This window comes from Anomalospiza imberbis, chromosome Z (assembly GCF_031753505.1).
Source record: "Anomalospiza imberbis isolate Cuckoo-Finch-1a 21T00152 chromosome Z, ASM3175350v1, whole genome shotgun sequence".
Taxonomy (NCBI): Eukaryota; Metazoa; Chordata; class Aves; order Passeriformes; family Viduidae; genus Anomalospiza; species Anomalospiza imberbis.
In genome coordinates, this window is record NC_089721.1 from 1,048,810 (window position 1) to 1,059,777 (window position 10,968).

A 10,968-nucleotide genomic window follows, 5' to 3' on the forward strand; every position below is an offset into this window, starting at 1 on the left:
GATCAAAATTGCTCTTAGGGTTTGAGCATCTGATTTGGGAGCAGAGTGGTAAGATTCCTGGGGGCTTGGGAGTTTCATCTCCTTTTTATCTGCCCTTCCTCCCTTTAGAGAGAAGCAGAGCTATGCTGGCTTCCAGGGTAGGAGAATAATTAACCAAAAACTAACGCACTTGTTTTTTATACATAACATGGGGCACCAAATGCCTGCTATCACTTAGAATGGTAGATGATTTATTGGCTTCCTTGCTGAGCAGCAGTGTCTAAAAGCTCTGTGGAAAGCAGAGCAGGCAGTGTGTCCTCCCTGGTATTTAGCAGCCGTTTCAGCCCTGCCATGAAAGGCAAGCTGGCAGCGGTCCTGCACGGAGCCCGTGTCACCATCCATCCATCACCCACACCCACCCCGCCCACCATCACCCGGGCGAGCAGGGCATCCTCCAGCAGTGCCAGCAGCACAACCCGAGCCACCTCCCCTCCTGGGAGAGCCCATGACATCACATTCCGTCATTTTTTTAGAGTATGACCAGGCCAGCCCTCGAAATTCCATTTGGCTGGCCCTTCCTCCACAGATGTCCATATGGACAAGGAGCAGACAGGAGACCTGGAGCTGCCACAGGTCTGGCAGCACGGCCTGCTCGCTGCTTCACTCTGCTCCTGGCACAGGGAGAGATCCTGCTGAGGGCTCATCCTTCCCCACTCTGCCCTTCCCTGACCAAACGTGTGGCAAGGAGGCAGGAATGTTCCTGCTGAATGAAGCAAGCGTAACTGGAGGTGCTCAAGGAAAAACTCGGCAAAGACAGTAAGGGATGACTGTGCAAATCAGAGTGGGGGGAAAGGCTGAGTCACTTCCTCCCCCACAGCCCTAAATAGAGAAGAGCGTAAGGAAAATCATTCTCTGAGCTGACAAAAAAGGAAGAGAATTCCCGGTGTAAAAAAAAAGTAAAAAAAAAAAAAAAACAAAAATCAAAGTGCACATAGTGACAGCAGAAGGGAAAGGGACAGAAGAGGCAGCCTCCTGCTGCAGCTGTAATGGGAACAAGAGCAGAGAAGGGAAGAACACCATCCCTGGCTCCTCTGGGAATTGGAAGCTCACTAATCACTTTCAACAGCAGCTCCAGCTCAAAGGCAAGTTCATGGACCACAGCTGATGCTAAAAAGCCACTGCAATGCTGCCTCATCTTCTCCAGGTGATGCTGCCAGCCATGACTTCAGTCCTGATGGGAAGCTCTGTTGAGCCTGGAAGTGTCCAAAGAAGCTTTTGGGGACAGAATTTACCCGCATCTCAGCCTGTGTGAGCTTGTAGATGACAACACATGGAACATCACTATTAGGAGCAGTCATTACATAATAACTGATTATCCACTCCAGAAGACATGTGGCAAGGCTAAGATCAGGGATGGAAAACCGTTTTGAACTGCAGGATGCCAGTACAGGCAGAAGTCTCTGGAAAGAAACCAGTCACCAGCTTTTCACTGCAAGCTCAGGGGTCACACACAAGCTCAAAATGTGGGGGTTAAGGATGAAAAAGGGGAGAAGAGGAAGAGGAAGGGGAAGAGGAAGAGGAGAGGAGAGAAGAGGAGAGGAGGGGACAGAAGAGAAGAACGGTTTGGCTAGGGAGGGACCTTTAAAAGTTATCTAGCATCATCCCAACATGCCGTCCCTGGCAGCATCCCTACAGCTAGCTCCTCCTTTCCTGTGTCCAAAATAATTTGGGTTATTCCTGAAATGAACTGTAGTGAATTACTAAGGTAATTTACTTAAGAATTAACCAACCTGCTTGCACCCAGACAGATATTATTTAGGGTCACGACTGATGCAGCCTCTCCTTGCAGACAAGGATGAATTTACATTTCCCTTTTCTACCATCTTTCTTACAGCCTGCAAGTTCTTATCTCCAAAACGTGCCCTCTTCTGTCAAATCTGGCTGATATTAGTCCCTGGGTTAAAAAAGGTTCTGGAGGAATAGCAAGTGACAGTCAGTCTGAGTGCATAAGCCTCATTTCTGCTCATTGGGAAAAAAAAAAGCATGCATAAAAACAGGGGAGAAGCTTCAAAGTGACTGCAGTCGATAAATGAATCTTTCACCCTATGTGACAAAAATATATCTATCAAAAAAACAGTGAAGCAAGTTCTTTTTCTCAGAAAAAAAAAAATTGAGAAAAACAATGTGTGCTCTGCAGATGCTCCAAAATGCAGGATGGGGGGAGGACAGTGCCCTGAGGTGAATCTTGGCACTAAAAGCATCCTGGCAGGGAGGGATGCTGCGGCTCTGCTGACACTCCACGAGGCTGTGATGTCCTGCCCATGACATGATGCTGCTCTGAGCACCTGCAAAGGCAGGAAAAACACTTGTCTGCTTGTGCCTGGCTAGCACAGGGATGGACAGAGCAGGGATGCAGGGAGAGACGGAAAATTCAGCATCCACCACAAGAGCTTTCCAGAATTGTGTGTGTTTCATTGCAGAGCTGCTGTGAGGGTGTGAGAAACTGCTGATCTCAAAAGATGGGGGAAAAGCTGGGAGAGAAAACCATTCACTGCCTCAGCACAGCCTTCATCCACACCCGTGGCCTCCTCTTCCTTTGGAGACCTCTGCAGACATCACAGTCAGGACCCTGAAAACTTCACCTGGTTCATCTACCTTGCAAGGATAAAACATGTACATGGCAAGAAAAATACAGAAATCATTTCCCAAAGCACACCCCGAGCCTCCACGTCCTCCTGTAAAACCTCCTGCTGCAAAAATTACTGTTGCAAGTTTCACGATCACCAGTCCAGCTTCCTGAGCCAAAGAAAAATAAAATCAAAGATGCCTCCAAGGTGATTGTCTGGCTGGGAAGAGACATTCTCTGGATCAACGATATGCCCCGATTTCAGGGAATACAATTCCTGTGGGTTCAGGCATACACTCCTCTCTCCTCTCACTGTGCAAAGCAAACACCTTCTCAAACATAAACGTTGTTATTAACCTCCAGCTGACAATCACAGCACAACCACAACCCTTCCTGCTTCCTTTTCTTCTCTTGCTGAGACACACAACATGGTATTTTTGATGACATGTTATTAAAATGCTCCCTGGCTTCACTGCAGTTGGACACGGCGCCCAGGAGTCCTCTAGCCCTGGGGGATTTGCTTCTGGATGGGTAATACAGGGAAATGCAGCACTCAAAAGCAAACCAGCATTTAGCCTGGAGAAAAGGAGGCTCAGAAGGGATATTCTCACTCTCTACAATTCCCTGACAGAAGGGTGAAGCCAGGTGGGGGTCAGACACTTCTTCCAAGTAACAAGTGACATGACGAGAGGAAACGGGCCCAAGCTGCACCAGGGGAAGTCGAGCTTGGGTATTGGGAAAAAGTTCTCCACTGAAAGGGTGGTCAGGCTGCTCAGGGCAGTGGTGGAGTCCCCGTTCCTGGAAGTGTTCAAAAAGCATGTGGATTTGGCACTTGAGGACATGGTTTAGTAGTGAACATGGTGGTGGTACTGGTTTGATGACTGGATTTGGTGCTCTTAGAAGTATTTTCCAACCTTAGTGATTCTGATTCCATGATTTGCAGACTACTGCTTTGGTCTGGCTGGCTGGACCTAGACTGCACCACACACCTGCCAGTGACTGAAGCACACTATTCTATGCAGGATGAAAAAATCCTTTAAAATTCAGCCCAGGTTAACTCCTGCAATATCCCTGACTAACAAACACCAAGAAGTGTTTCTGCAGGCACTGACATCTTCAAGGCCACCTGCAGAAGCTTGGTGGCCCCAAAATGACATCCCCATGGATGACATATGAGAAGGAGTAGGTCACAGCCACAGCCAAAGGTGAGCCCAGCCTCTGCAAAGCTGCCCCAGCCCCATGCTCACCCAAGGCTGCTCCACCCAAAACCAGCTCCATGTCGCTCACAAAGCTTTGGCTTCACAAGAGAGATGCTCAAAGCTGGTGACAGCCAAGACACTTGAAACATCTGCAGTGCATTTCTGTTGTAGCTCAAGAGCGCTGTGGTAGCACAGATAGACTTGTGAAATTTAATCAAAATATGTGAAAAACTCAGGGTCACAACTGCTTATTTCACAGAAACACAAAATTCCAGAACGATTTGGGTTGGAAGGAACCTTAAAGACCATCTAGTTCCAGCACGGGCAGGGACACCTTCCACCAGACCAGGTTCCTCCAAGCCCTGTCCAACCTGGCCTGGGACACTTCCAGGGATCCAGGGGCAGCCACAGCTTCTCTGGGCAACCTGTATCAGGGCCTGCCCACCCTCACAGGGAAGAATTTTCTCATAACATCCAATCCAAACCTACCATCTCTCAGCTTAAAGCCAATCCCCCTCGCCCTATCACTGCTTGACCTGGCAGCAGACCCTCTCAACACTAATTTGGGGGTGCATGGGGTGTGATCCCAAACACATGGTATGGCACAGCTGATGTCAGGGACCTTGGCCGCTGCAGTGTGACACCTTCCTGTGCCACAGCCTCCCAAGACACCCCTCCCATGCCAACCCAACTGCTTGTGTCCCATGTCAGCAGCCACCCAACACAACTGGCAACAGCTTGGTTGTGAACACCAGCTTCTCCCAAGGTCCTGGTGAATGCCAGCCAAGCAACACAGCTCCTCCAGGATTTCAAGAGTTCAAAAGCGTTTTTCAGAATTAATTACAAATCCTGCTAATGGCTCCCTGTTGCAGGTGCCTGGGCAAGCAAGCTGGTGGCAGCTGTGTGTCTCCTAGCAGCGTTTGTTCTGGAGCAGGGCAGGCTCCAGTGGTGGTGAAGCCCCTCCAGGGTGGAACAGCCTGTACAAACCAGTCCCAGAGAACTGAGCCTGCTCCCAAGGGAGGGAGAAGTTGGTTGGTTTTTTTTGTTTGGTTGTTTTTTTGTTTTTGTTTTTGGTTTTTTTTTTTTTTTGGTGGTTTTTGTTTTGTTTTGGTTTTTTTTTTTTTTTTTTTTTTTTTTTTTTTTTTTTTTTTTTTTTTTTTTTTTTATTAAGTCACATTGCAGTGGGTTGACCCTGGCTGGAATCCAGGCAATCACCAAAGCAGCTCTCTCACTCCACTCCACAGCTGGACAGGGGAGAGAAAATAGAGCAAAAGGGTCATAAGTTGAGTCAAAGACTATGAGAGATCCCTCACCAAATACCATCGTGGGCAAAACAGACTTGAATTTACAATATTAATTAAATGTGTTAACAACACAATCAGAGCAGGATAATGACAAGCAAAATAAATCTTAAAAACACATCTTCCTCACACCTCCTTCCCCAGCTCTACCTTCTCCCTCAGTGGTGCAGGGAGATGGGAATGAGGTTTATGATCAGTTCAGAACAAGATGTTCCTGCCACTGCTCAGGGAAAGAAGTCAGAGTCCTTCCCCTGCCCCAGTGTGGGGTCCCTCCCACAGGAGACAGTTTTACATTAGCTTCTCCAGTGGGAGTCCATCCCATGGGCAACAACTCTCCATGAACTGCTGCAACATGGATCATTCTTCCATGGGGTGCAGTCCTTCAAGGACAGGCTGCTCCAGCATGGATCCCCCGCCATGGGGTCACAAGTCCTATCAGGATACCTGCTCTAGCATGAGCTCTTGTTTCCACAGATCAGCATATCCCTGCCAGGACTCTGTTCCAGAATGGGCTTCCCATGGGATCACAGCCTCTCTTGGGCATCCCCCTGCTCTGGCATGGGCTCCTCCAGGGGCTGCAGGTGCATCTCTGCATCCCCATGCCCTCCATGGGCTGCAGGGGAATCTCAGCTCTGTCACCTGGAGCAGCTCCTGCCTCTCCTTCTGGCCTGAGCTTGGTGTCTGCAGAGTTGTTCCTCTCACATGTTCTCACCCCACTCTTCTCTGGCCACAATTACAACTGCCAGTGATTGGCAACCAGTTTATTTTCTTCTTAAATCTGTTATCCATGAGGCATCACAGTCATTCCTGATGGGCTTGGCCTTGGGGTCTGTCCTGGAGCTGGCTGGTGTTGGCTCTGCTGGACGTGGGGGAAACTCCTGGGCAGCTTCCCATGGAAGCCACCCTGGTAGCACCCCTATTACTAAAACCTGGCCACACAAACCCAATAGACCCATTCAAACCACAGGTGAGAAATAAGAAGCTTGTGGGCAGCCATGTGCATCCTCAGGTCACCCAGGCACGATGTGACACCAGGGGATGGGGGACACCACACAGCCACCCAGCCCCGCTCTCCATCCCAGGGACAGCCCCGCCATATCTATGTAACCCCACCCATATCCCTTCCCATCCTGGTGGAAATGCAGATGTTTTCCACCACCACCCCACCCCCTGCATGGATGCAACCATGCTGGGGAAGGAGATGAAGCTGAGCCAGCTGTCACAGAGGAGACACCCTCGATAAATGTCTGCACGTTATGAAATACACCTGCAGCAGGTTCCTGGCCGACAGGTGCGGCAGGACTTGGTCCTGCAGAGATAGCAGAGGCAGAAGTTTGGTTCTGTCACCAGAGGCTCTCCCACCACCTCAGAAACCAAATTCTTCTCCTCCTGGACCACAAGTGCTACATGCCTGGGGGACAGGGAGGCCGAGGGTTGTCCGTGCAGGACAGGAGACAGGAGCGGTGGCCTTTCTGGAGTGAGCACGAGACTACTCCCAGCCAACCTGTGGTGCCTAAAATCTCAGTGACCCATAGACTGCCTGAGAGGACTCTCCAAGAGCTAACTCAAAGTAGCAAAATCTCAAATCTATTAATTTTCCTTCTTAAGTTTTCTGCAATCCATCCGTGATAGAGACACCACCTCCCATTCCTGGCCACTGCTGAGCTACCTCTGCGTTTCAGGATGACAATGACAATGCAAAATCCAGCAAGCCAAGACTGACCACGGCACAGCTAAAGGCAGACGTGAAAGAAACAAAATCTCTCATTTTAGCATGGAAGCTTAAATGCACAAAAATTTTAAGAGCATCTAATGTTGCTCCCATTTCAGTCTGAACTTTCAGTCTGAACTGAGGAGGAAACACACTTCTCTCAGGATCACCAGCAAGGCATCTATGTTTTAAGTGAATATATATATATACACACACACACACACACACACACACACACAGAGAGATAGATATATATATATATACATATATATATATATATATATATATATATATGAGCAAAAATGTATCTGAATAAATAAAAATAAAAGAGCCAGAGTCTCAAACAAACAGAAGAGGATTGGTTGGCTACAGTAGCCCTTCATTTCAGATGATACAGTAATCTGCTAATTATCCTCAAGTGGCAGAACTGCCCCTTCTCCCAGGAGTTTCACAACATCCCAAGGCATTTATGGAGATTACTCAACCAGAAGCCTCAACACTTCCAATCTTCTGTTGTCCTTTCCCCAGCCTGATCCTTCCCCAAACAGAGCAGCAAACTGTTAACTCTGAAACTTGACAACGGTGTAACATAAACGTCTTAACATTTCTGCCAAACTGAAGAACAGTGAAATCATAAATGACATTTAATTACTCCATCAAAACAGAAAGGAAGAATGTTAAATGTGTCCCAAACAGCTCCTGAAAAAGCTGCCCCCAGCTTCCATAGAAAACACAGGGTCTTGCTATACTTTTAGCTACAGCTCCTCACAAATACACAGGACCCCAAAGACTCAACTGAGCAGCAAGAACATGAAATTAAATTAGCCCCAGAAGGGTTTTCTTGCTGCTTTGCAGAGACCTGTGGGCAAAATCTCAACCAGTGACAACTATCACAACTTCACACCCTTCCTGCTGGGGAAAGACCAAGCAGGAGCAAGGGTGGCTGCAAGGAGAAATGTGAGAGAGAGACACAAGTTGGGAAAGAAGGGGATAGTCAACACAGCAAAATTTGTCCTCACCAGGAGATCACAGCAGAATTAACTCGACCACGCAGTTCACCCCAATGTGAAGGTACTCCAGAGAGCAAAAAGAGTATTGTTATCCTCATTCAAAATCAAGTGCTGAAGAAGAGACTTCTGGAGATAAAGCCCAGTACTCCACCATCTTCCACAGTTTGGATCCAGGGCTAACATCCATCAAGTATGTTTCCATGCTTTGCATTCCATTTTTCATGGCTTTCAGGAACCCTCCATAGACCATTCCCATGCCATCTATGGATCAGGCTGACTCAGTTATGGGAACAAATGTGCCAAACCCAGCCAAGCCCCTCAGGTACCATAGCCCTCTCCCAAACCACATCACAAAGGCAGAGCAGGAATTCAGTTCATCTCCACAAATTCTCTCCAGTCTTCCATCCAGCTAGATGCTGGACTTCACCCCCCAGATCACCTGAGACAAGTCGCTTCCCTGCATCACCTTCACCTGCAGCAGCATCCAACTGCTGCTCCTCTGCTTTAAAAACAACCTGAGATCTTATAAATGATAAAAAAAAAAAATTTGCACAGCCTGAGCTTCCCAAAACAGCCAACGCTTGTCCGTGCCAAAGATAACACACTCAGTGCAGGGCAACCACAGCCTACAAATCTTACCCAAGGCTGGAGGGGATAAAATGCAGCACAAGGTTTTGCTCTTGGACCTTGGGTTCAGCAATGGCCGAGCAAAGCCTTTATGATCCTCACAGGAAAACGTAATGTTGGTGGACACAACAGAGGCTTCTTCCACTCACTGGAGACAAGGTGTGAATATTTGCTTATCAGGGTCACATAAATCATAAGCAGAGTGGGAGGTTTCCTTCTCCATTCTGTGTGGCACCCCCCTGCCACAATGTGGATGTTCAGATGATGGTCCACCATCAAAAAGCCTTCTCAGGTTTTGTAGAGAAGGGACTATTAAATGATCTGGTCTTATTTTGGCATCTTTGCACTGAAAGGAACAACTGGGAAGCTCAGTCTATCTTCTGTTTCCTCACATCTCTTCCATTTCTGTTAACAAGGCTGTGATTTCAAGCTTCATCCCATACCTGCCTGAGTGGTGGAGAAAGAGCAGGGTGGATCACCGGAGAAGGAATGTGAAGGAATGTACGTGTCACCCACCAGCACGTGGAAATGCCCCATTTGAGATAAGCACCTAGGTTCTGGGGCTGAGAAACAGCACCTGCCCCTTTCCAACCTAATGGCATTGCTGCTTCCTCCACTGTGGGATCTCACTAGTGGGACTTATCACCCTTTCCAGAGAAGCCTGACCCAGGGAAAGGCCCCGGGAGGTGAACCTTAGTCTCACTCTATGGAAAAACAACCCCAAGGACTGAGTTTTGAGGCACGGGGAGGCCAGTGACACCCAACAACTGTGCCTCCAGCGTTCAGCATTTCTGGGGGCAGCTGCGGCAAAAAACATCCCACGACAGCCGGCTGCTCCGCTGCCACAGCATCTGTTGTCCCCTACTGTCACCCACCACGGCCCCCGAGAGACCACGTGCAGCCAGAGAGTGACTCTGCAGGAAAACGACAACCGTAAAATGACAACAAAACCGGGTCTCTGGCGAGCCCTCGCTCGCTGCACCCGGACCCAGCTCGGGGGGCCGCGCCTCCCGCGGGGTGGGCGCTGCTCCCGGCCGGGACCATCGCACCGGGGCCGCGGTCCCGCGGGGATGCTCCGCGGGCACCTTTGTGCCGGCGCTGCTGCCGTGCGGGCTCCGCCGCCGGCTCCGCCGCGACGCGGCCGGCGATGGCCGCGGCGCCTGCGGCGGGGCCGCGATGGGCTCCCCGTGCTTCTGCCCACGGGGGGCTCGCCCGGGGCGGGGCTGGGGGGCAGCCCTGCCCTTCTCCGGCCAAACGGAGCGGAGCGGTCGGGAAGCTTCCAGAGGCCGGGAGCACAGCCGAAGCCAGCCCCGGCCGCTCTCCGCGGGGAGCGCCGCATCCCGGTGGGGCCCCACGGGCACGCACGGGCTGTCACCGAGCCGGGGGGACACCCCCGGGGCGAGGCCGCCGCGACACCGCCAGCACCGAGACGCGCCCAGAAACCGGCTCCGTCCGCGGCACGACCCCCACCCCCCCGCGGGGCTCGCGTCTTTCCAAGGGAGACAAAAGCCGGGATGCGCTCCCCCCGCTGCCCCCCTTCGCTCCCCCCCGGCCGGTGCTGTGTCACGTCTCCCCCGGGCCGCGCTTACCGTGCGGGGCCGGGCGCGGTCAGTGCCCCGCTGAGGGGGTCATGGGCGCGGCGAGGGGCGCGGGGGGTGCGGGGGGCTCCGGGGGCGCCGCCCGGGAGGACGCTCCGGCTCCGGCTCCGGCTCCGGCTCGGCAGAGGGACGGGCCGGGGCGGCGGGCAGTGACGCGCCGCGCTCCGCCCGCGGCCCGCGCCGGCCCTGACGGGAGATGTAGTCCGGGGCTGCGGCCTGGGGGCCGCACGGCGGCGATCTGACAGGGACACCCCGAGTGCCGCACCCCCGGGCCTCTGACAGGAACCTCCCGGAGCCCGCAACCCCCGGATCTGGCAGGGACCCCCCGGACCTTCCCACCCCCGGGTTCTGACAGGGACCTTCCCCCCTCGCACCGCCGGGGCTCCGAGGGAGACTCCCCGATCCCGCAACCCGGGGTCTGACCGGGACCGCCCGGAGCCCGCAATCCCGCGAAGTGACAGGCATCCGGGAGTCCCGCACGCCGGGGATCCGACAGGCACTCCCCCGATCCGGGAGTCGGGATTGTGACAGGGACACCCCGAACCCTGCACCCCGCGGGGATCTGCTACGGACCCGCTGGTGCCGCACCCCGCGCCCTCACAGCGATCCCCCGCATCCACCCCTCAGGGGGCCTGACAGGGACCTCCGGATCCCACAGTCCCGGGACGTGACCAGGGACCCCCGGGTCCTGCACGCTGGGGATCTGGCAGGGAACCCCCAGATGCCCAAACCCTGGGACCCCCAGCCACCGAGTCCCCAACCCTTCAGGGCAGGTGAGAGACCACTCGGGCGCAGAGCAGCCTTTGGGGTGGTATTAACCCACTCAACACAGGCCAGGGGCAAACTCGGACTCGCATGTTTTCACCTGCATCCATCGGGATTCAGTTCAGAGCTGCAATCTTCTCCTCAGGACAGAG

At 52.3% G+C, this 10,968-nt stretch overlaps 1 protein-coding gene across 3 annotated transcripts in view; it reads right to left on the reverse strand.

Annotated features, from left to right (window-relative positions):
• The window catches only part of CTIF (cap binding complex dependent translation initiation factor), a 143,225-nt gene extending 132,290 nt beyond the window's left edge, over window positions 1-10,935 (reverse strand). For 2 of the 3 annotated variants that reach the window (XM_068177087.1, XM_068177086.1), the window contains exon 1: window positions 10,917-10,935. In XM_068177087.1, coding sequence (XP_068033188.1) covers window positions 10,917-10,922 — 6 coding nt within the window. In that variant the 5' untranslated portion in view covers window positions 10,923-10,935. Of the gene's footprint in view, window positions 1-10,042; window positions 10,249-10,916 lie in introns of those variants that run through there. The other variant, XM_068177088.1, reaches the window with a different exon arrangement.
• Window positions 10,936-10,968: the final 33 nt, after the last annotated feature.